Consider the following 27,167-nt stretch of genomic DNA (forward strand, 5'->3'; position numbering starts at 1 on the left):
TCTCTTTCTTAACAATAAGTTTTTTCAATTGTCCATCAATTGCTGTAATGTTTTTTCGCTTACTCTAAGTACTTATTTTCAAAATATGTACACGTAAAAAATGTCGCCATCAAAATTATTTTCTTTGTTTATTTGTTTACATATGGAAAAAGAAGTTTTAGACAAAGTATTATAATCTCTCCTTCTCTATCAAGTGGTGCAATCTTTCTTTGTTTTCTCTATATACTTATTTTTCTCTAAATATGTTCACTTGAAGTTTTCAATTTCACCACCATCAAAATTATTTTCTTTGGTTATTTGTGTATATATGTATACAATGGTTTCGTACAAAGTATTATAAACTCTCAATTCTCTTCTTTAACAAAAACTTATTTGAATTGTCTAGATTAAGTGGTGTTCAAATTCACTATTATCTTTTTTTTTTGCTTATTTATTTTCGTTTTATTATTGAATTCGGGGGAATATTTTCTTTAATAATATTATGATAATGATAATAAGTACTTTTTTAAGTTCCTTTAAATCGATCTTATTTTCTTTGCTTATTTATTTTAGTTGTTTCTGAGATTTTAAGGTCATTTTTTATCCTTAATGATATTAAAATAATGATAATTATTACTTTTTTATAACTTTTTTATTAGATAATCAAATCAATTTTCTAATAATATCTTGCTTCAACTTACCATATGCAACTGCAACAAGAGATTGCCCATTAACTCCAAATGATGTCATGTCTACAAGTCTTGCAAGAAGAATTGAAAGACTACCAAGTGATGGGTTTAGTAATGGAAATTCCCATTTATATATATAAGTTATGTATTGTGGATATACTTAGTACTACTATATTAGATAAACAGATGATGATTACAATATATACCACTCGCACACTAGGCACTATTGGAGCAAATGGGAGCTCCAAGATTTATCATGTTTTAGTACTTTATACATGAAATTTCATTCTAATTCTACTAATTGCTCTACCAATTCTAAAGCTCAATGTATCATCACCCTAGGTAATATTTACTCAATTTCTTGATGAATGTTTTATTACATAAAATATATTAAGTAAAATGTATTTTTTCTAATATTCTTTCTCATTTGTAGGTATGGTAAGCAATGCTGACATGCCACATGTTGCAACACAATCTTGGAGGGGACATGGCACAACATCACCCTTACATGTTCTAGAACCTACATCAACTTTGAATAATTCAACTAGAACACAATATTAGTGAGTTTGGGAATCTCCCAATTCCCATTTTTTGAATACTAAAAAAGTGACACCCGGATAATATGCCCATAAGTTTCTCAAAACCATATGATGATGTCACATATCATTGGAAAGTGCTTGAAAAATGGAATCTATTGAGCTATAGAGTGCTCGATTTGGAGTTATGGTGTTCAAGTTATGACAAATCTAAAGATTTGACCATGTGTCCCAAACTTATGGGAAATTCCCATATTCCCTAATATGGTGTTCTAGGAAGAGGAAGCTATATTTTCAATAATTGATTTAGAACAATGGATCTATCTTACTCAAAATATATGTAATTTTTTTTCATTCAACATTTTTGGGGATGTAGGGATACTACTTATATATTCGTATACGAGCATATGTGTAAGTTAAATTTGTGTGATGGACAATATTCTTAAATCCTAGAAACATATTGAAAACGCATTTAAAAATCTTGGTACATTTATAGAGCATGTTTATACATGTGTGAAGCTATGTTATTAAATACACAAAAGGTTTTAAATCTTGGTACATTTATAGAGCATGTTTATACATGTGTGAAGCTATGTTCTTAAATACACAAAAGGTTTCAAATATTTCACAATTGGTTTTTTATAACTCAACCACCCATGAACCGTTTTGCTACATGAGATGTGCATTAGGATGCAAAGTGTCCTAACTATTACTAATACTGATGCTTTGAACTTTACTGTGAAGCACCAAGAGAATACCAATGGGAATCATCAATAAGACACTGGCATGAAGCACTAAGAGAAGGTGTGCACGAAGCACCTAGTTCGTATGTATATACCACTTGCACGTGTATTCACACACATCTAACTTCTTAAGTAAATTACTAAACTAAGTACAAATGACAAAATATAGAGAAAAGTCTAAGGGGCTTAAATGATTGAACTAAGGATAGTTGTGCCATAAGCCTCCTCATGTGAGAAATGAACTTACCTAGGCCTTCTCCTTGTTTATACTCCAGACTAAAAATTTCGATCTTAAGAAAAATTTTAGAGTTCTTTCCTTTACCACCATAAATCTTTTCAAGCTCATCCCATTTCTCCTTGGCAGAGTGGAGAATTGGTCAATGTGATGGATTAAGGATTCATCTAGATGAAGCATGCTTATGGCTTAGGCTCTTTCATCATCTTCTACATCAAGTGGGTTTGATGGATCAATAACCTTGGTCCCTTTGATGAAGGGCCAATAACCTTGTTCCATCACTTTATACTTCACTAGTACCTGTATGGATGAAAGTCTTTTCCATCAAACTTACGGTTTTGACATCTAACATCGGCATAGGCCATGGCCATGGTAGGAAGATCTTACCGATTGCTCGAGGCAATGGTTGTGTCTCGTCCTTTAAAAAATGGCCAATAAGTGCAAAAGCAAATTGAGATTATTAATACGTAGCAATTGTGATGTGTTACAAGATGAGATGAGGGATGAGGACAATGGTCTATGTGCTTATAACCTATACATAGCCTCATAATGACAATGAAGCACTCAATACATATGCTTAAGATAGAAACTAATCTTCTCAAGATTGAGGTTTAGTGTAAAACATATTTCACATGCTAATTAGAAATAGGATCATGACTATGAGATGTAGCATTAGTGCTTACAAGCACTCATCTCATAGTATATGTCTACAAGTCGGTTTTCTCACGAGCTTTATGATATTCACCAAGTGTCTTTGAACCTAAGATGGAGCTTCCAAATCTGCAAGAGACTCCACAGAACTTAAGTCAGTGATTAGAACCACTATTAGTATCAACCAACATGATAAATGTTGAAAGAAAAAAGCTTGAAGCTTTTTGGCTATGGCTGCCAGACAACCCATAGATAGGGTTTTGCTCTGTGTGAGCAGCACGAAAGGAATTATGCCAAACCCTCTTAGGTGAAGATAGCCACTTAGGGGGCTAACAAAGCTCTATGGTGGCTCAAGGAATTGTGCCCTTAGTTTCCCGTGCTACAGTGCAACAGTTCACGCTATAAAAACTGCACCAGATCTGCAAAAACACACAATGTCTCCTTCCTCATTGCTCAATGTCAATATTTGATGGGATGTGCTAAAGCACCCTGAGCCAGAAAAGAAGTGTCTAGAAGGAATCAAGAGCAGATATGGCCTCCTTTGCTCACACTAACTCCTCCAATGGAGGTAGGTCAAAACTGGCTATGGTAGAAAGAAGGATAAGTTGAAGAAATGGAAGTCTATTATGCACTTAAGCCAAAATGTGATTGTGGGAAGCTCAATTGATCAAAGATGGCTCTGATACCATGTTGAAATATTAGAGTGAGAGCAAGAGAGTGTGCACAAGAGGGGAAGAGAGCTCAAGTACAAGACGAAGATCTTGCTTAATGAATTGTTCACAAGTACAATTGGTACACTCTCCTCTACATTGAGAGTGACCACTAGGGTATTTAAATAGCCTCTGCATAGCTAGGGTTAGGGTTTTCCCTTTCCCTCTAGTTCATTCACACCTAGCTATCCTTATTCGCCCTTACATACATAGGGTTCGCATGCCTATCTCTCAACATTCTATCCTAATGAAGAGTCATTAACTGACTTCATCATGGAGTCATTAGCTGACTCCATCATGGTTTTCATACAACAGTAAGTTCTTATTGTTTGTTTTCTGGGCATCTTTATCCTTAATCTCATTAGGTATGTTTCTTTAATCATCTTTAAACCCCCCCCCCCCCCCTCTCTCTCCCATTTTTTATATCTGTGTTGTAACTTTGATGTCACTACCCCTACAAAATTGCATATCTTCTTCCATCCTAGTTTTGGTACTAGTGCTTTGGAATTCCCATTTGATTATTGAATAGGGAATTTTGGAGTCTTATATTATAGAATTTGCATACAAATATATGTTACTTTACAAATACTGCTAGCATAGGCTACCAAGAAGAGCCGTCAGTATCTATGTCTCTCCTTTAAGTTTAATTTGTGATCTTTGAAGGTGTCGTCGAGAATAAAGTTGGGGCTGGTGTCCCTAGGGTTGCACACAAGCTTATTGTCTACATGGAGGGCCCCTCTTGCTAATCAGTGGGACCTTATGTGTATAATGAACACACGAGTTGTATGAGTCCCATAACAGCTTGATCAAGATGTGAGTTGTGGGTGGAGAATGTGTCAATGCATTTCTAATCCTCAACACTACATTTGAATCTTCCAAATATAAGTGGTTTCTACAATGCAAACTTATTTTTGCCAATCCAAGCTCGCATTTTGTAACTTTGGCACATTATATTAATATACAAAGCTACTCTGATTTTGATGTTAAAAAGTTAAATATCACATCCCTTCAATTCATTGTAGCTCATATTGCCCAACGCCGCGGAGAGGGGGTGGTTCAAAGAGATGAAACAAACAAAGTGAGAGTGCAAGCACAACATCAGAATGAAGAAGCTCAATTAGCAACAATGCATGAGTATGAACAAGCGGGACGGCAATTTAAAACTGACATGGAAAATGTCAAAGAATGGATACAATCAAGGGAGGTTGTGGAGAGAGGCTCGCAACCACTAAACAAGCAACCATAGGAAGTGGAGATGAGGGGGCTGAGATTGAAAGCTTTATGGCATGATATGGAGGACATTATAGCATGTCAATCCTCCAAGCCCAAACCCAACCCTAATCTCACTATCAATTCCAATCCCAACCTCATCGCCAAACCCAAACTCAAACCCAACCCCACCACCCATGACAATCTCATCATGCAGGCCACAGCTGTCTCTGCTTTCAACCCTTACCCTCCATGGAACTTGTGCTTTTGCAATGGCTCATTCAATCGTCACATTTTACTATTTTACGTTGTAATGAGAAAATGAAAATGCAAAAAAAAACAGTTCTCATTCATATTTCTAGACTTGTTGGTTACAAGTTTTTGATAGAATTGACTTTCTTGTGTCCAAAAGGCACCTGAAATATTTGTATTTCTATGTGGAAAAGGCCTATGTAATGGCCTCTACTAATACATGTGCACAAGTCGAACAAATGGCTTTCTAACACAAATGCACAGTATTGTTTGTTATCTCTTTGTATGTCATGTTATTTTCCTATCTCATTGGGACACCTAGCAGATATCAAGAGAGACTAATTAGAGAAAATGTGATACAAACTAATCCTTTGATCATATGAATGTAAAGCAAAACAGGCAATGCAAATAGCAATGTGTATTTTTATCATTAATATAGAAGTTAAACGAATAGGAAATTGGATGTCTTCATTATGTAGGTCCCTCCTCAATTGTCGTAATGTGCACGTTGACCCTTGCTTCTATATGATCAATAGTTCATCATTCAACCAAATATCAACCTCTAGTGTTGAATCTCTAGAAAACTTCATCATGTCTTGCTCTAATGGCACCAACTTCCCACAAATATGGTGTCATCTTTTGTACAAGTGTCATGATGAAATTTTGAGTACTATCATACACTTGCAAATAACAAAATCTAGTTGCTTGCAAGAGATTCTATCTTGTATCTTTGTATCCTAGCATGCATCCACAAACTCTAAAATGCTATCTATATCCGAACACTTCACTAAGAATATGGTTCTTGAGGTCCGAACTTCAATGCTAGAGAGAAGTCCACAAAAATGGCTATAACATAAAGGTAGATATTTTGATTTGCCTACTTGCAATGTTGGGCTTAAGGCATTTCTACATCTCCTGAAAAAGTTTACACCTATAACTCTCACTTTCCTTGAATCCACTAGCAACCACTCTACTCTTAAAATCTGGAAGGGGAAGTCCAAGGTTCCCTATTGCTCATTAGAGAGAGGTGATACATAAAAATAATCGTAAAAGAATACGCCCCTCTTAGCCAAAACTGCTTTGTTCTCCCCTTGTAAAGCTCCTCAACAATGAATGTATGGATGACATCTAGAATATCTACTACACATTCCACTATGGTTGTCACTCCTCGAGGCTTGATGGATACAAATCTATTAACATCAAATGGTCTTGTCATTTACAAGATCAATAAAAAACACAAACTTTCATTCATACCATAAAGTAAACTTAACTACATTGCACTAACAATTGGGTCTACGCATAAGGAGATTGAAGGTATTAGGCTCAAGGTGAAGCTCCTTATGTATGAAAGTATACTACACACACTTCTTTGATTGCCGTCTAGGAGCCACCAAGCCTAAAATCCATTGCCTTGCTCTTCCAATATGATAAGGATTGGCTGTTAAGAATCTCTACCACTTTTTGATGCATGACTATCCAACTTCCTTTTGTTATGGTCAAGAAAACCCACCTGTCTTGCTCATTGAGTGTATTATAAGTGAATATGGACTCCAAGGAAACACTAGGCCCTTGGCATCGAGTAAGAAGATGGAGAACTGAAAACATGCAACAGCATGGAGAGAGAACAAAGAACTCCCAAGACTATCAAGCAGAGGGAAAGAGAAGAAAATGAACACCAAAACATTTCAAACAAGAGGATTCCCCCACCTTTTCACCTCGATAGCAGAAATGGCTGAAGTCCAACGACAAAACATTACTATTTAAAAATGACAATCACTCAAATCTCTCTCAATGAAATTGACAATTGAACAAATAACTCCCAAGACTGTCAAGCAGAGGGAAAGATAGGAAAATGAACACCAAAATATTTCAAACAAAAGAATTCCCCCACCTTTTCACCTCAATAAGAGAAATGGCTGAAGTGCAACAACACAACATTACCATCGAAAAATGACAATCACTCCAATCTATCTCAATCAAACCGACAATTGATCCACATCCAAGACTAGACAACTTCTATGATACAAATGGGTTTGCAAGTTGAGGGCATTGGGATGCAAAGGTTGACCTTGCATAAAATGATGATAACACCAAACAATTTCCTTGCCTCAAGAAGTGCTCATGGACTCCTCATTTTTTACACTTTGCCATGTGGATTGGAGTGAGATGCTCTTATATGCTAGTACAAGAAAAGAGTACTAGTATTGTGGATTATCTAATGCTTGATATCGAACGTACAATACAGCCTCCAAAACACCAATGTGTTGCATGCAATAAACCTTGTATACGTACCTTTCTTTGTAGCTTGTGAACACACAAGAGACACCCCATTTCCACCACTCTCTCAATCCCCTCCTAGATATCCAAGGTACCAATCTACAAAAGGTACCAAAAGTTTTGCACAAATGCAACCTACAAGAGACTCCAGATAATGGACCCACACAACTCTCTAGATGAACTTACAAGTCTTGGTGAAATATACACAATCCCATGCAGTAGTCTCCAAGGAATACCCCTGTGTAGCATTGTTCCGTAGAGCATCTGGTCTAACAATGGGTGTCGTGATGCACAAAACCCATTATAGCAAGAGATTTTGCTTGGTATTTCTACACACAAGCGAGGATGCTCTTTCAAAACCTTGTAGAAGGAAGCAGTGAACTACTTGAGGCAATGATCAACCATATATTGTAGGAACGTGACTAAAATATGTTTCAAGAGAAAACAGCCCATCCCAATCACGGCACCAAAGGGATGGCGTGAGTACACTAGAGCCTTGTATGACTCACCGGGACAACCACATGTACCACACTGAACAGCCAATGTGCTTGTAGTAGAATGTGGAGCATTTGGCAGTTTCTTCTTGTAAACTCACGTTCAATTTTCAGACTTAAACATGTATGTATTACAACAGCAGACGAGTTTTTAGCTTCTTTGCATCTATTCTCAATCAAATTGACACATTTCAGTTCTCTGAATTGACTTACACAGCAAAGAACATAATTTCTGTATGCATCCATGAGAGAACAGCTGTGTACATTGTGAGAAAAATAGCTCTCAAACTGAGAGGTTAAATGTGAGAAAAATAGCTTAAACTGAGAGGTATAACTGAATGGTCAGCAAACAATGGAGTATCATTGAATGTGTGGCTGCAAAATAGTGCTCATGAGGCATTGGAGTAAACAACTAATACAGATTAGGATCAGATGGGACTTCCATTAAACTTCAGAGACCTTCAAATATATCAAAGGCCACAGCAGATGCATGAGATGATCACTTCCGGTATTTACTAGCATGAGTACTCAACTCTTGACATGCAGGTTTCAGGTCTAGCACAAGACCTCACTTGGACACTTCAGCCAACCTTTGTTTGTGTATCATGCTTTCAATGTAGAACTCTCCAGCTCTATAAGAGGATCGAACCTTCCCAAGGAAGAAAAAAACAGCTTATAAAGAACTGAACACAAAAATAAACAAGAACCATCAAAGCAATCATTTGAACTTACCAAAGGTCCGCTGGCCACATATCTAAAACCAATAGATTCTCCATACTCTTTCCAGTACTGAAATTTTTCAGGTGTAACATATTCTTTCACTGTCAAGTAAAGAGGTGATGGCTGCAGTTTTTTAAACAAGAGCATGTCAGACAACCAAAATTTTCTGAATAACTCTCAAAAACTTCCACAGCCATTAAGGATAATCATGTCCAAGTGTGAGCATTTCATTTAAAAAAGACGAATTACTCCATAAATAACCATTTTTACATAAAACAAGCATATGATTCTCAAAGAAAGTGATTAAACTCCCACCCTAAAGGAATAAATAAAAGTAATGATGGTAAAGAAATTGAACAGCCAAATATCAACTTATGGTTAAAAGCCTTCAATTTAAGTATGCAGTTACAGGTGGCCAGTTGAGAAGATGTAACTCTAATGTGACATCACAGTCAAGAGGTCCACATTAAGACGCCCAATGTAAAAGGAAGGCCTCTCAGTTTTCACAAAATGCATATCCAACTGGTCTTGCATTGTATTCATCTATCCCTTAGATATGTAGTGTGCCTGGTTCTTTACTTACCAAAAAAAGTGGTGTGGTGAGCATTAGCATTGAAGATGAATTTTAAAAGCAGAACTAATTCCCCTTCTTAAACTCATCAGGTTAAAGAGTTGTCATTACATATTAAAAGGACCTTGTTGTTGGAAATTGTATACGTTCACACAATGGAGATAACCATATTTATGTCACTTGCGTAAGACAAAGAATGTAATCTGAAGGCGGAACTGAAGCATTTGCTGAGCTGAATAACTCTTAGGTTATGGATTAAGCACAAGTAATCAAGCGTAAAGCAAAACATGTCAATTCCAATCAGGGAGTACACTAACTGTCACCTTAGAGACTCACATGCATATACAGCAAGGTAATCAAGAGAACATAATAGCTTATGATTTGAAGCTAGGTTCTCTAGATATCACGATCATCTCTTATGTCAGATCAGCAAATAGAAGAGTACAAAATTTTGTAGACAATGGTGTAACTGATATCCCTCAATCCATCAATCCAAGAGTTAAGATACACAGAAGTGGTTTAAACTTGGAAGGTACCTGTAAATATTGTCCAAGAGTCAAAATATCAACATTGATGCTCCGCAAGTCTTCCATTGTTTGCTTTATTTCTTCATCAGATTCCCCCAAACCTAGCATGATTGATGATTTTGTGACCATGCCTTGCTTCACCATTTTTGCGTGCCTCAAGACCAACAAGCTTTGGTCATACCTGGTAGTAAAAATTCCCAATTAGTATAGTGTGATGGATACAAATGACAATCACTGTGAAACGACTTGATATGATACGAATAATGGAAAACTGGTTCAAGATTCATATCAGTCATCACTTCCTACATCTAATTTGCAAACATGTTCTGCAATCGAACATGCTATTAATTAAAATAATTTCTTATTTGTTGCTTTCATCACAATAAGCTCCAAAAACCTCTGCATAAGAGAAGAATACTGGACCCACTTCAATGCTTACCTCATAATTTGCAACCACAAATGGCACTTAATGATCACAATACAGAGTACAAATACAAAATGAGAAACTGCACAGGGCAGATCTGTCGCAAACACCTTATCAATGGAATAGAAAGCAATCTTTGATTATAATCTTGGTGCCACAAACATCTGGTAACCAGTATCTCGAATAAATAGAAGTATCAACAAAAATTAAGGTCCAGGTTTATTTGACAGCATGTCAATCAGCATGAAGCCCCAGAATCTATGAAACATGTTCTTCTCTTCGTCAATGCATGCATACAAAAAGATTGAACTGCATGGGGCAGATCTGCTGCAGACATGCCAATTGCAAGATTTCATCAGATAATTCTAACCCGTTTCACAAGGCTGACAAAATGTTCTAACATTTACAGCTGCACATATCTAGCAAAACCATTGCTGAAATGGACAGAACTCTGCAGTTTAGAATGTTTGAGAGTAAGAGCATATTACCAGTCACCTATTCTACTTAAGTGATACGTACTCAAACAGTCATAGGTAAATTAGGATACAACGTGAGCTACCAGTGGAAGAGGGTCTGAATGGGGAGATAAAGTAGGTCTAGGTAAATAATTTTGAAACAGAATTTGGTGCCTAGAACTTAGTGTCGCATTGACGATAATCCATTCCCTGGTGGAAGCATCTGTACAAAACACAAACTGCTTGGAAGCCACAAAACAGGACTGTCTTTAGTTAGTACCAATATCTAGGAAAGGGACTACAGAATAATGAAATCTGATTTGATAAGCTGCAGCCTCCATCCAATCATCAGTGATCACCCATCTTATTTAGAAGCACCAGTTCTCTTTTTTTCACAGGAATAGTGTGCACTGCTGAAAAGATTATTAATGATCCAAATGGTACCGTTCTCCTCTCTAATCTTTGGTAAACTTGTAATGCAAATCCATCACAATACCCACGGTTTTTTAGGGATGGGCAAAGGATGAGAGATTTTTCATGATCAAAAATTTCAGTTTCTAGCATGTGATACACTTTTAACACAAATGTCAATATCTTTCCTCATAGAAAGCCTAGTAACAGTACTGCTCAATCATTTGTTGCACTCAAGTTTCCTTGATGAGCAGCAAAACGCAGACTACCAGATTCAGCCATAACCTTTGGCCTCAGTTCCTACACCAAGCAAAGTATGTTTTGCCTCATCATGAAGCCTTCTTCTAGATTGAAAGGAACACCAATATCCCCGTTGTAAGCAATGCCAAATCTGAAAGAAATTCTCATTTGTAGGATACATGTCCTTCATCACATGCCCTATCAGTTGTACTTTTATCTCACTTATCATTATCAGTTTATTCATTCAGTTTGTGTACTTGCAAGAGCTCTCTTTTTTCGTAATGAGTAGTTTATATTATATCAAATCACAGAAGGCATACAAAAGTTGGATTGCAAGTTGCATGGGAGTATACGGACATGAAGGGTTTTGATCTGCAAGTGTGTCAACATGGGATCAATCTGAAAGCTAATGCCAAACCAATTATGTCGAAAAGGTACCAATACGTATCTTGAAAGTGTTCCAAGTTTTAGGCAAGGTGACCAGTAAGAACATAGTCTTAACTAAATCTTAGAAGGCAATCTTCTAAGATGTCAATTGGCTAAAAATAGCATTGAACTCATTGAGTAGTTGGACATAAAATCCCCCTCCTCCATGTAGATAGAGATCAATGAGTTTTTTCAACTAGTAAACCTCTGAAGTTGCAAAGTTTTTCTCATATAGGTCACTAAGATTTTTCCACATACCAAATGTACTTCCTTGTAGATCTTTTACATTAAAATCCAAAGACTTTGAGAGTGTCAACATGATAGTAGAATATATTAACTCGTCCATTTCTTTTCATACCTATGCATGCATGCCTTCAAGCTTAATGCCATTCCCCATTGTATTTACTTGATTATGCCAAGCAAGTCAAGGAGGAAAATGATAAATTGCTATGAGTGGGTTTCATCAAACTAGTCAATGAAGTGACATGGCTATCGCCAATAGTTGTTCTTCTGAAGAAGAATAGAAAGATATGAGTTTGTGTTGATTACACAAGATTAAATGTAGCTACCATAACTGATCCATTTTCTCTTCCATTTACGAATTCTTTACTACATGATCTGGCAAGCCATGTAATTTACAGCTTTCTTGATGGTTTTTCAGGCTATAATCAGATAAGGATGCACCCGGATGAAATGGATACATTACTGAATGGGGAACTTTTGTTAGTACAATGATGAATTTTGGGTTGAGGAATGGTCCACCTAAATTTCAAGAAGCAATACGTGAAACCTTTGATCTGTATCTTACTACATTTATAAGGATGTTTATTGTGTTAGAATTTGCCAATTCTATAGGCAATGCCCAATGTTTTAGTTAGTTTTTTTGTAGTGTGAACACAACAATGTTAATAAGTTGTGTCACCACTTCTAGAGTTAGTTCTAGAGTTAAATTAACTCTAGTGGAGCTAGAGATAGATCTAACTTACTTAAGACCTATTGTACTTTCATTCTATCATTCTAGCACTGCATCTTTTGAGTGTGGAATTGCTGCCGACTCTTGCTCATTGTCTTGTGTTCTCTCTCTCTCTCTCTCTCTCTCTCTCTCTCTCTCTCTCTCATCCCAACATTTGGTATCGAGCTAGACATGTAGGTTATGTCTCTCTGCTGCTCAGCCAATGCCACCCATGCAAAGTCCACTCGATCGACAGAGAAAGAGAAGCTATTGTTTTGGAGGGAGGAGCTTTGAAATTTCTGGAAGAAATTTGGGGCTTTTGCCCTGCATGCACTCCAAGGCAGGAAATAAGTGGTATAACGGCATTTAATTACTGCTAGAGTCAAACTAAGCAGAAATTTTTGGAATATTTCAGTAGCTTTTGGTGAGAATCTGCATTAAGTTGCTATAATTTGTACTCAAGGGCACACATTTCGAGACAAGTGTGGTACAGCAGTCTACAACTGTGCATTGCTGTTATTTCTTAACAGAGTGCTGATTTGGGCGACATTGTGCAGAGTTTGGTATTTGTTTCTTAATCCCATGGGGCTTTTTGATACTCTCAGGAGCACACACTATCTACAGATTTTTTGTTCATTACTAACAACATGGCACATCAAGAAAATAATGATCAAAGCAACATTCTTGGTGTCCTCACTCAAAAGGACAAACTTGATGGCTCCAACTACCCGTTGTGGAGTTTTATGGTATGCAACCTTCTTGTTGCAAAGGACTTGTGGGACTATGTTACATATAGCTTGCAACAACCAAGAGATCTCGCACCTCAAACAGCTCAGTGTCACGCTCGAGGACAGGTTGTTGTCGCTATTGCCCCTTCTTCCAATCCTACAGAGAATTAGAGAAAATGGGATTCGAAGGATGCTCAAGCACTTTCTTTGATAGCATTGTCAGTAAAAAGGGCCATCATTCCACACATTTGGTCTTGCAAGACCTAAAAATCAACATGGGACATACTTGAGTATATGCTTGTAGCCCACGATGATACCAAGATCTCCTATCTTCACAGAGATATACAGGATTTGCATGAGCAGCTGCTCAATGTTGATGAGATTATTCAGGATGCTAATTTGGTGAATATCACACTAAACTCTTCTAGAGTCATATCTAGATTTCAAAGCCTCTTTGATCTTGTCATAGACAAGAAAAGGGGCAACAGCCTCTTACATTTGTGGAGTTGGAAGGCCTCTTGTTGCAAGAGGAGCAAACTTGGAAAAATGTTGCATTGCATTCAGGTGATGTGGCTATGCTTTCCAAGTTTAAAGGCAAGGGTAAAGCTAGGCAAAATTGAATGGTGTACAAGGTGTTAGACTCGCGGACAAGGCACAGCTGGCTGCCCTAGCAACAAGCAAGGGTAGCAAGTGCAAGCAACAGTTGCACTGTAGAGCAGGTGGCACTACAAGTGGCACAAACGGAGCTAGGGGCAGCAACTAGCGCTACGTAGAACAAGTTGACGTCAACAGCTTCTAGGCTGACTGGTCGGATGCACTACAGGGTGGCACTGCAAGGGGGTGTTAGAATTTGCTAATTCTATGGGCGATGCCCAATGTTTTAGTTAGTTGTTTTGTAGTATAAACACAACTACATTAATAAGTTGTGTCACCACTTTTAGACGTAGTTCTAGAGTTAAATTAACTCTAGTTGAGTTAGAGATAGGTCTAACTTACTTAAGACCTATTATACTTTCATTCTATCATTCTAGCACTTGCACTTTTGAGTGTGGAACTGCTGCTCACTCTTGCTCATTGTCTTGTATTCACACACACACACACTCTCTCTCTCTCTCTCTCTCTCTCTCTCTCTCTCTCTCTCTCTCTCTCTCTCTCTCCATTTTCAACATATTGATGATTTCTATATTTTTGGGAAGAAAGTGAATCATCTACAACATTTCCAATTATGCTTTGAAAGATGCCATAAGTTCACAATGTCTTTAAACCCTTTTAAATTTGTATTTACTGCTAAGAGGAGAGTTTTACTAGGTCATATCATATCACAAGAAGGAATGGCTATTAATCCTAGAAAGATTCGATCAGTGCAAAAGGTTGTTACTCTTGCAACAGTGCAAGAGGTTATGTGGTTTGTGGGTCAAGTTAAGTGGCACAGTAGGTATCTTCGATGCTTAGGCACATATTTATTCTCCTCTCACTTTGCTTACTAAGAAGGGTGTTCAATTCATATGGAGGGATGATCAAGAGAAAGCATTCAAGGTGTTATAAAGAAGATACTAGTTGTAGCTCCAATCTTACAACCCACAATGGGATCTTCCCTTTCATGTGTTTGTAGATGCTTCCAACATTGCGGTTGGGGCGATCCTGATGCAAGAGAGAATTATGGGTTGGTTTAGACATGTTTATTATGCTAGTATAAGGCTGACCATAGCAAAAAAGAACTATACTGTAGCACAAAGAGAGGCTTTGGGTATAATTTTTGCATTACAAAAATTCTGTCACTATTTGTTGGGTAATCCAATGGTGTTCCTTGTTGATCACCAAGCTTTGTTGTATTTAATTAACAAGCCAAAGTTGACAAGAAGATTAGCCCATTGGATACTCCTGTTACAAGAGTTTTACTATAAAATTATACATACTCCGAGCAAAGACCATGCAATAGCAGATTTTTTAAGCAGACTTAAATCAGCAAATCCTATGCAAGGAGTTAATAATCAATTGTCTAATGGTAATCAAATCCCCGCAAGATGTAATATGTCTAGAAGTACCACTATCAAAGAACCAAGTGCTAGCATCCTTAATAGAGCTAAATAATCTATCAACCTAAAAAGATTCATAACTGTAAGTGTAGAATTAATAGTCACGGTCTACAACAAAAGATGTAGACTTAGTAGCAATAGAAGGTACATCAGAAACAAAAATCCCTAACTCTTCTTCTTCTCCTTGGCTATGCGCTTTCCACATTATATGATGTAATGACCTGGCTTCTTGAAATAGTGGCACTTGCCCTTCTTGGCTTGCATGCCCCCCTACTGTTGCTTTGTGAATTACCTGAAGTTCCAGAACTCTGCAAAGTATTTTTAGACTAGCTGCCCTTGCCCTTCTACCTTGCCATAAAAGCCTGTTCAAAGGCCATTGCATCCACCCCATTGTTTTTTCTTGTTTGCTCTTCTTCTAAGAACAAACTAACCAACTAAAGGAAAGTAAGCGGCTGCAAAAAAATCCTCATGGTGAGATTTAAGGCCGTATGAAAGGCCAAATAAGAGGGCAACAATGAATTCAAGGTAGTAGAGATCCACTATGCATCCCAATAATACTCATTTACAATCATTAGCTGCTCACGCAAGTCCGTAATTTTGTTAAGATGATCCTGCACCTTCATCCATCTTCACATTCTCAAGCCCTTTCTTCAAGAAAGAGATGTGTGTCTCATTTTTTCAACAAACATTTGCTCAAGTGTCAACCATGCTTCTCGTGAAGAAGCTGCAGATCATATATGCAGGATAATAGACCGATAAACTCCAATGCAACCAATGACAATGCTTGAGCATCCCATGTATCCCAAGCCTTTTGTGTTGCTAATCTCTGGGGAAGTGGCTGAGAGCTGGCCTTTGATCATGTCCTTCTGGAGGAGGTCTTGCAAGAGCCACAACTGCAAGCTGAACTTCTTCACCACTGACACAATCCCAAAGATTCTTTGCAATCAGCGCATTTTTCATCATAAAAGACCATAGAGAATAGTTGTTGCCATCCAAACTATCCTCCTTGGATACATATGTGAATACATCACCTTGTCCCTAATTGGCCATGATAGATGTCACTGTTCAAAGAGCACAAGAGCAAGACTTCAAGCTAGACCAACCTGGAAATCTGAGAATTTCCAGAAATTACAACAAGCACCCTGCTGTAATTAGCAAATCCGATCACGTCTGTCAAAATTGTCCAATGTACACACTGTCTAAAGCACAAACAGTACTCAGCAGCACAAAAAATGCAAAAGCCCCAAAATTTGTTGTCCAAAATGCACAAATTCAGTCTATTGCAGATTGACACTAATATACATTTGCCAATGTCTAAGCTAAACCAAAAAACCCCAAATTCTGGCCCGAAATTCAAGAAATCTCTGCAATAAATGTGTCCCAGACACATGCAAAAGCAGAGATAGGCTGCCCAAGCAAAAGCCCCTTTTTCTGAAGATCAAATCCGAATAAAAAATTGATAAATTTCTCTTTTTGCCTCTGATATTGACTGAGCAGAGCTAGACCAGGGTGCTATTGGCACAAGAGGCAGACCTATGGGGGCAGCACAATTGCACGACCAGGTAGGCAGACCTGGCCGAGCTGCTGGAGCAGGTCGCAGGCAGCTGGAGGCTGGGGTGGCGCTGTCAGACTGGTGGCGTCCAGGCACAAGGAGCACAGGCACTGCAGGTGGCACTAGGCAGCTCAGCTTGACCATGCAGGCAGCTAGGACAGCAGGCGTCAGCACTGGCAGTGAAGGCAGCGGCATAGAACAGGAGCGCAGGTGGACGAGCTGAAGGCTCTGCAGGTGTCGGACAGGGCAGAGGCAGGTGGAGGTGGCGGCTCAAATGGTGGTGACCAAGAGCTCAGCTGAGCTGCAGCTCAGCTCTGATACCAAATGTGAGGACAGAGATCAAAGCTCAGCTGAGAGTATAGTTGACAGTGAAGAGAGTGTGAGAATGAAGACATGACTCCCAATGCAAAATTGCAAGAGTGTAATGTGCAAGTACAAAGTATGACCCTTAAACCTTAGGGTTGTTAATGTGTGTTCACACCCAAAAGATATAAAACACGATAAGTGCCCAAACTGTGTAACATAAGCACATAGAATAAAGGAGAATAAAACTGGGGGAAAAAAGCTCTTGTAAAGAAAGTAAAAAGTGCCCCAGTGTCCTACCAAGGATCACTAACACTCCTTTGTAAGCGTAGGCATGAGTCAAACCCAACAGCACTCTTGTACATTCGTCTCAATTCAGCATTGCACAATGATTGTTCTTCCCTCCATTCTTTTTTACTGAGTGTTTTCCTCAATTATGGAATGGTTGAGAGACAAAGAGTGTGTGCATGAGTGTGTAAACCTCTGATATTTTAACTTCTGACAAATCATCTGAAACAAATGCTAAGAGCAACTTGATCATACTCAATCTGCAAAACTTTTGAAACAAACCATGTTAAAACTTAAATTCATAACAGATGTTTTATAGAGCACTTACCCCGCTCTTCTATCTCTAACAATTCTTTGAAGCCTTCGCACAGTCTCCACATTATGAGCAAAGACATCCAATCCAGATTGAACTACTGTAGAGACAGCATTCAGATCCCCTCTAAAGTCAGATGTTAAGCATTCCACTAGAATTTCAGGCTTGAGTTCCTAGATACAAGCCAAAGAAACCAAATCAATATAGTTCTCAAAGTGTTGCTAAAACAATGGGTTCAGAAGTATCAAAATACTTGGAAATTGCACAAAACGCAGTGAAATTGAGGTTCTAAAACCTATCAGATATCACCTTTAGAGTCCTCACAGTGCGGGCAAAATGTTCACTTCCTCCATCCACTAGATCATCTCTATCCACACTGGTAAGCACGATGTAACCCACCCTGAATGACAAGCAAAAATCTGAACAAAGCTTTTGAAAACCTGTATCAAATATTATGACTATGTTGCGCCACTAGGCTCTATGCCAGCATTTAGAACTAGAAGTGGAATGGCAATGGCACAAAAAAAGATCAACAATATTAGCACCTATTAATAACATTACACAGAAAGAAGCACCTTACTTGGCCATTTGATAATCACAAAATGGTGCCCAGCCATCTAACCAAATGAAAATCAAAATCTTAACATATACTAAGGCTATGCATATTATAGCAACAAATAAGAACAAAAGAACTATAAGGAAAATCCATCCAATATAACAGTTTACAAAGAGCCACTAAATGTTTCTTACCCCCAGCTAGCTATTGCTTTTGCAGTATTTTCAGGTTCCAAAGGATCTGGGGCAGCAGGTGTATTGCTTGTTTTGACTGCACAAAAACGGCAACCACGTGTGCATGTATCACCAAGAAGCATGATTGTAGCAGTTCCAATACCACTTCCTTCACCTCCACCACCACCACCACCATTCCAGCACTGTCTAACATAATATTAATGCCAACACAAATGTCAAATTAGTTAACAGGCCAGCATGTCAGTCCTCAATTGAACACTTCAGAGAGCCAAATAATGGAGAAACAGAAATTTATGATTAAATACAACAAAAACCAAATGTTTGATCCTTTTTCACTGACATATAAGTTAGAACAGAGTCTCAACTATCCAGTCATTATCAGTTATTTAATACCCTAGAATTAGTAGCGTGGCATGGGGTCCACAGCTTTTTTCTCCACCTTCCAAGAGGAGGTGGACTCCCTTCCCCCAATCTCCAAGAGATCTTCAGCTCAGGGCAGATGCCTGAGAGCCTATAAGCTGGTTTGATGTGTCTCCTCCCCGAATTGGGGGGATGGGCAAGAACTTAGCCAGTGGAGCCCATCACTCTTTTAACCAATGGCCTATAAGGCCCTGGCAAAGATGATTAAAAGCAGGCTAATCCCTTTATCGCCACATATAATACACACGCAACAGCACATTGACAGGTTTTGTTCAGGATGAAACCATCCAAAACATCTTTACGTCCTTTGAGGCTACATAGAGGGCCCGACACAATGATTATAAGCTCAAAGAAGATTCCCAGAAGGCACCATCCCCCAACTAGGCTTTTCTCAACATTGGATCGTTAATCAATTAATGTTCAAGCACTCTTCAGATCAACTAGCAATAGGGTGATTATTGGTGGATGGTCATGTAAACAAAAATGTAGAGGAATGGTTAACAAGATAAAGGGGGAGAGGGTGTGGAGAAACCACTTTTTCAGTTTACACACTTCATTTAGAGTTTTGCACTGGCAGCCCCAAAAAGGGCTGATGTCCACATTGTGGCCACTTTTTCAGTGGGTGCCCGCACAGTGGTGCACCACCCTAGACAGCTTATGCCTATAAATAGGTAGTCCATTCATTCATTCACCACCCTCTTCGGTCACCAACACCACTTCATTCATTCACCCCTCTCTTCCATCATTCCAACATCCTTCTCTCTCCTTGCCACTGCTTCTAACTTCCCTATCGGAGGACATTGCAGTTCATGGGTACCTTTCACCTTCCATTCATCCCTACTGCGGCATTCTACTACGGCGTTTTACTGCAGTGTTCTACTGCTGAGTTTTACTACGGTGTTTTACTATGACATTCTACTGCAACGTTCCACTGCGACATTTCACTGTGGTGTTCTAGTGCTGCCTTTTGCAGCCTAATCCTCTTCTTGGCATCCAAGGACTGTGCTTTGCTCCCTCCACAACTAGTGATCATCTTCTACATCTCTGACGGCATCAAAGGATTGTGGTTCACTCCCTCAATAGCTGTCCTTCACCTTCCAGTGATTACTTCAATAGCCCACTACCCAAAGGATTGTGTTTCACTCCTTTCACTTGGCAGATTCCCACATGAGCTTTTGCATGATTCAAAAAGGACAATGCAATCATCTTTTGAGTTTCGGCTCCGCTGTATCAACTTTTCTTCTCATAGCTGATTCAATGTATGATCATGTTCCTGTGTTTCAGAGTTTCTCTTCTCTCTCAGTGTTTGTCGTACACACTGTGCTTCTCCCCACAAACCCTACTACCTCTCTAATCTCTTTGTCATTTTCTTGACATGATATCAAAGCCAGAGGTGCTCATCAGTGAGCCACGAAGATCCTCCGCATCAAAGAAGGCAAAGATAGGTTGCAGATTCGACATCATCCATTGATTTCCCCCTTCATTTATGCTACATCACAAGAGACAGAGATACCCTTCTCTTCCTCACCACCGCCGCAATGCGCTACAGAGATTGCTTCTGCTTCTAGGGTTTCACGAATGCCATCTCAACAATCCATGGTTATGTAATCAGCTCCCCAAAGAGACAATGATTGTTGGATACCGTCCCCTCGACAATTCCTTCATGAGACAGTGGCTATTCGACACCTTCCATTACTTCAGCTCCACAGTCCCTCCATTAAGAGATAGTGATTGTCGCCCACCCTTGGCTCTGCCTAAGCCTCACCTTTCTCCACCCTCGACTACTCAAGTTGGAGAGGCCACCTCTAGGAGTTCTTTGCAATCTTCGATACCCCAGATACCTTCTTCAGCACGACCGGTGATATTTCCCTTGTCATTCGATGATTCATAGTCCATGATCCATGAGTTTTTAGATTCCCTATCTCTCGCAAAGGGGGATGTACTCTACTTGCCCTCAAAGGGGGCTCCTATTTCTTCTTCAACTTCAGAGGGGACCCCTTGCATCTCCACCCTCAAGAGGGGCACCTACTCATCATGAAGTTCGTCACCCACCATTTACTCTTTTGGGATGGCTATCTTCGTGCAATCATTTCTCCTACTAATATCCAGGATCTTCAAAGACCGCCTAGATCGAGGCCTTGGAGATTCAACCGCGACTTGATGACAAGACCTTCAAATTCCTTCCATCATGAGGTAACTAAGCCAGTGGCTTCTCTCGCATGGTGGCGTCGCGTTCTACAGTTCATCCCGTCTACTGTTCCTTACTACCGGTTACCTTTCAAATGGAAATCTTGGATCTCTGAGATCCTCTACATCTTCATCATATCTCTGTTTGCTCCTCTTTCTTCATCACTTTTTGGGCTTGAAAGGGGGTGTTGAGAAACCACTTCTTCAGTTTACACACTTCATTTAGGGTTTCGCACTGACAGCCCCAAAAAGGACTAGTGTCCACATTTTGGCCACTTTTTCAATGGGCGCCCACACAATGGTGCAAGACCCTAGACAACTTATGCTTAAAAATAAACAATCAATTCATTCATTCACCACCCCCCTCAGTCACCAACACCACTTCAATTATTCTTCACCCCTCTTCTTCCATCATTCCAACATCCTTCTCTGTCCTTGCCACTATTACTCACACTCCTATCGGAGGACATTGCAATTTGTGGCCGCCTTTCACCTTCCATTCATCCCTATTGCACGGTTCTACTACTGTGTTTTACTGCAATGTTCTCCTACTACATTTTACTGCAACGTTCTACTGCAATGTTCTACCGTTGCATTTTACTACGGCATTCTATTACTGCATTTTGCAGCCTGGTCCTCTTCCTAGTGATGCCCGAAGACTACGCTTTGCTCCCTTGACAGCTAGTGATCATCTTCTACATCTCTGACAACATCAAAGGACTGCAGTTCTGTAGTTCACTCCCTCAACAATTGTCCTTCACCTTCCAGTGATTACTTCAATAGCCCACTACCCAGAGGACTATATTTTGCTCCCTTCACTATGCAGATTCCCACAGATGTTGCCGCCTAGTTCTGACATAACAGTGCAGTCATCTTCTGAGCTTCAGCTCTGTTGCATCAGCTTTTCTTCTCATAGCATGATTTAGTGTATCATCATCATATTCTTGTGCTTCTAGGTTTCTCTTCTCTCTCAATGTTTGCCGTACACACTGTGTTTCTCCCCACCTACTGTCTCACTAGTCTCTGTCATTTTCTTGACAAAGGGTGTTAGATGATAATGTTAGTTCATGTGTGAGTCTGTGCATGTTCCAGTGCGCTTGGCACATCTGTTTTAAAGTATGATGCAATCACCTATTTTTGGGCACCGGTTTATGGTTGCCATATCATTTTATTGCTAGCCAACTTCATTTTTTTGGCCCCAAATTTATAGCCAACCTAATCAAATATTTGGCCTATTTATGGCCAAGCGCTCCCTCCTCAGTCAATTGAGCATACACCTACACACAAGTCTTGGTAGAGAGAGTGAGCTGGTACCAATGCCTAAACAGCCAGTGACTCCCATTGTTTTTGTATTGTCTCTCGTCTTGGTACATAGATTCCATATCCCAAGCACCTCTTTTCTTCTAAATTCTTTGTGCAGTGTTCTTTTGTAGTGTTTCTCTTCTCTCTTTCCTCTTGTGTTATGCAGTCTATTACAGCAAATTCCTACACTTCCATTGCTGCACCCACTTCCGATATGGTGTCAGACGTCCATGTTAGGTCTTGTGTTTCTCATTTCTTCTGCTGCATTTTCATCTCTGCTGCTATTCAGACCTGTCTTGACTGCCATGACTGCTGATTCAGCCCGGGCAACCCTTTGCAGATTTTCAGCCATACAGCCCCAGAATCCTGTATTTTGCTGCTCTCGTCCGCTGCAGGCTGGGACGGCTGCTTTTAATGCTGGTACTGCCTGCATTTTCCTGTCTACTTTCTGCAAGGCACGAAGTAACCTCTTTTCTCAGGTTTTGCTGCATTTATTGCTTAATCAGCCTGCATTTTCATGAGCCGACCCTGTATTTTCTGCCATGTATTGTATGCATAGGCTGGGCAACTATGTTTTCAGGTGTTTTCTCCTATATATTGACTGTGATTGATCCACTTTTGCAACAATCATCTTGTTTTCTGACCAGCTTGTCTATGATACACTGCTCAACTTTAGAGAGGGTTCTTGTACATCCAGTTGTGTTATTTTCACTACACTCTAGTTATTGTTAATCCTTTCTTTATGTGCTTTCTTTATTGTTTGAACTCATGGAACTAGTGAGTCTGCCTTCTTGGGAAAAATCTATCCCTCATGATCCCTTTCCTCCGTTCATCTTCTCAATGTCGACCCTATCATGGCTCCTACAAGCTCTTTTACCAATGCTCAACATGCAAACATTGTTTACTCATCTCATGGCTCCTACAGGCTCTTCTACTTATGCTCAAGATGCAAACATTGTTTACTCATCTACGAGTGTTAAGTTCGAGACTTGTGTTCATATTCAGGTTTCGGTGAGGATTGCTATCTCTTAGTGTTCCAGATGTTTCAATTTCAGAGGGGTTGACCTACAGAAGAAGAAGAAGAAAAAGTCTTAGTGCTCTTATTGTGGCAAGAGGGGACATCTTCGGACTGCAAGACATTAGCAGCTTTGCAATAGGAGAATCAAACCAAGACGAAGGGTGACAGCTCTATCAACAAGTCCTCATCCTCTACAAGTCCAAGTTCAAGCTCTAGCCATGCGGCCCCGATGATAGTTGTAAGGGCCTCCTTTCAAGCTCGTTAGTACAGGTGATGCGCATCACCTATCATAACTCTCCGATGTCAGAGGAGGAGTGTGAGGGTGGTGAGGTAGGACAATCAAGCCTCATCTATACTTCTATACAAGTGCACAAGATCCAAAGAGGGGTTTCCTTATGCATCGACCAAAGTCTATCAATTTGAAATCTTGCAAGTAGGATCGACATCCAAGTTCATGATGAGCTTTTGACAAAGAGCAAGATTTGCTCCTAATCTGAGTTCACATGAGGGGACACTTTGGCAATCTAGCCAAAGGAGGGGAATCCATGGTCATTTATGCATTGCGGCATTGGTGATAAGACAGTCACATATGCTTTTGAGCTAAAGATTCATAAGCTTCTATTAAGCAGCCCCAAAACTCATTAATTAATGAATTTAACCTTTTATTTCAAAATAAATGCAGTCCTAGAGAGCTTCAATGTCCCACATGCCAACCCTAATTTGGAAGGCCCCAAACTTTCTATAAATAGATAGGCTGCCCTCCCATTCAGCAATCTCGTTTTTGCAAATTACAAGTGCTGAAGCTTTGCTGTCCACACCCTATTCACAGAGGATGTCTCAATCGGAGCTGTCCAAGACTGTTGTCTACCCATTGGTTATGATATAGGTATGATACCCAAAGTTTATAAGCATGGTTGAAGTTATGGTATGACTATCCTACTCTCACTACTACAATAAGTAGGGTGCCAAATGCCCTAGTCAAGGAGCCTAGTCTTTCATTTGAGGACCAACAACATTGGAATTCATAGCCACATTGTCTATGAGTAAATCAAGTTGGTGACCCTCCAATTTGAATACATTGATTTGAGAGATAATTAACATAGCAAATAGTTTCGGCATAGCGTTACCTCTCAATAGCCTTAGGGATCTTTTTTTCACTACCTTGGAGATCTTTTACACCACATTAGTTGGACCATCATGATTGTATTTTTCTTTAGTTGAGAGGGGGACTATCATTTTACCCCTTGCTCTATTGTACATACATCCTTGTTGTTCCCCGACATGTCACTAAAAACAAGAGAGTTGAGATTGTTCATATCTAACTCCATATCAAGTCAAAGTGCATGTAGTTCAGCCCAAGTATTTTTATGCTTTCCTTGTCATCTATCTTCAAGCATTTTAGGTTAGCAATTTCAAGTTAGACCGATTTCACACTTAATGCCTATATGTAGGCAAAGCCCACACAATTGTACTTTAACTTTCATTTTACTCTAGAGCAAGAGGAGCCAATGTTGGTGGATAAATGCCCTTCATGTGTCCCTCATTTTGAAAGGAGGCGTTCCTTTTTTCCCCCCTTTTGCTAAAACAAGTCATCCTTCAATAGATCACCAGAAAGCAAACATAGCTATCCTAGAAAGTTTCAAGTAGCAACATGATGGTCTCTTGATAAGAATTTGCCAAGAACACTACCTTTTCTTCAAGCATACAACAAAGCTATGCATCTTAGGACAACTGACAATTATAGTGGACAAGAATGTGACCCGCATACCTTCACCAAATGAACCTGTCGATCATTTGTAGCATACATGGCAAGTAGGTTTTCCAAGGACCGGGCGGGGGGGAGGGGGGTGGGATGTGTGTGGGTGGGAACTTTTAGAGGCCCTCAAAAGGACTTGAAGGTCAATCTCAAGATAGGCCCCATAAGTGGCTATAGTCAGTCCTGAACTCATGGCAGCATTGTGACAACACAGGAATCAATTCTAGATGTGAAAATGCTACTCTAGTATTAATAGAAGTCCAAGGTGAAGCCTCATTAGCTCTAATTGAAGTCCAAGGTGAAGCCTCGTTAGCTCTAGGACTGTTTAGTCCTAGTAATCAGTTCAATTTGCAGGCCCCTTACCCTATGAATTAGGACATACCATACATCCAAACGCCATAATTTGGCAATCATGAACAAAATATTATGAGAATTCAAATTCAAGAAGTCAATTTCCCTACGTTTCTATTTAATTTTTCTGACAAGATCCTAAACTCCGATGTCTCAAAAGTCGTGAGGCACCTTGTGCACGGTTGTAAAATAGTCCTTTATGTTTGATCTAACATGCAAACTACACAAAACCACAGGTCTACAACTGCAACTATCAAACTTTTTGTTAAAGAAAGGCCACTTGTGGTAGAGAACGAGAGTTCTGAAATACAAACTCCGTACGGTCAGTACATCAAAATACAATTCGAACACAATATAGTCAGACATGCGAACAGATAAAATCAAACACTTGGTTGAAAACCACATCTACATTCAGTCTGCACCTCACAACTGCAGGGAGATTTTGTATAAGAGGATTACCTCTCCAATATTCGGACATTGAGCTTCTTCGCAGACGGTATTAAGCTTCAGAGTGGACAAGGACTCCTTGAGCTCTGAATATCTCTCTCCTTGAGGTGCCTTTTGTCTGAGCCAACCAGGCTTCTTGACGGAGGGATCACGCCCTGTGTAGGGCCCCATGCCACCGGGATATGCATTTTTAGGCTTGGCCTGGGACTCGAAGAGGCTGGTATGCGTCTGCACGGCTGGATGGAGCTCCTCGCGTCCCGGGGCTGGGCTACAGGAGCAGGCGATGGGATGCGATCTGCATGGCCTGTGGGAAGAAGAGGAGGCCTTGATGTCACGGCGTCCTTGTACAAATGCAGTGGGATGGAGAGGGGGGACGATAGAAGCCATTCGGAATTCTCTCTCTCTCTCTCTCTCTCTCTCTCTCTCTCAAGCTCGATCCTCCCTCCTGATCAAGACGATAATGGTTCTTTGAGACAGCGGCAAAAAAGATTTTACCTGTGAGCATGGAAATTGATGTCGATGCATGGCCGGAGCTTGTAGGTGGGGCGGGTGGGACTACCGAAGTGATACACATCGTTCCAAGACCAAACAATGTTGAAACTTGAAAACGCTTTGTTGACTCTACCAAAACGCTGGGAATGTCCAATAAATTACTATATGTATACATACCTACATATATATCCATTTCACAACTAAAAACTTTGTAAATTGTAACGTTTTGAAACTTTATTAGCATTATTAAAAGAGGTATTATGATTTGGAGCTAAATGATGGCCTCATGGCCTTAATTGCCCTTGTATGTATTATTAAAAGAGATCGTATTATGATTTGGAGCTAAATGATGGCCTCATGGCCTTAATTGTCCTTGTATGTATTATCACCATGTAACGACTACACCTCCCATACAACTTGCTACATGGCCAAAGCTCCATAGATGTGGCCACATTGTTTAATATTATACTTAAAACAAAAGATGTAATGGATCAGATCTAATATGATAGGAAGGGCTTCTTTGAGGTGGTTTTTCACAATAGAGAAGGTGTTGGATTGGGGGTATTTATTTCAAGGACTTGGATCTTGTGTATATTTTTATGCCCTTCAACTATTTCGGTAGGGATAGTGTCAAGCAGCAATGGCAGGTGTGGGTGGACATACCGACCTACATGTGTATTTTTGGAACTTATTACCCAATATTGCAAAGGGGCAAAGCAAGGC

General features: G+C 39.6%; 1 protein-coding gene across 1 annotated transcript; it reads right to left on the minus strand.

Moving 5' to 3' along the window:
* Positions 1 to 7,991: 7,991 nt before the first annotated feature.
* LOC148013329 (lipoyl synthase 1, chloroplastic-like) lies at positions 7,992 to 26,558 on the minus strand. The gene is made up of 8 exons (XM_087668153.1): positions 26,448 to 26,558; positions 25,965 to 26,293; positions 18,472 to 18,653; positions 18,031 to 18,121; positions 17,737 to 17,894; positions 9,603 to 9,774; positions 8,508 to 8,618; positions 7,992 to 8,424 (listed from the first exon to the last, which is right to left on the minus strand). Exons 1-8 carry the CDS (start codon positions 26,524 to 26,526, stop codon positions 8,344 to 8,346), a joined length of 1,203 nt encoding a protein of 400 aa, XP_087524279.1. The 5' UTR covers positions 26,527 to 26,558; the 3' UTR covers positions 7,992 to 8,343.
* Positions 26,559 to 27,167: the final 609 nt, after the last annotated feature.

This window comes from Lygodium microphyllum, chromosome 26 (genome assembly GCF_053477565.2).
Source record: "Lygodium microphyllum isolate KBCC chromosome 26, Lygodium_microphyllum_v1.1.10, whole genome shotgun sequence".
NCBI lineage: Eukaryota > Viridiplantae > Streptophyta > Polypodiopsida > Schizaeales > Lygodiaceae > Lygodium > Lygodium microphyllum.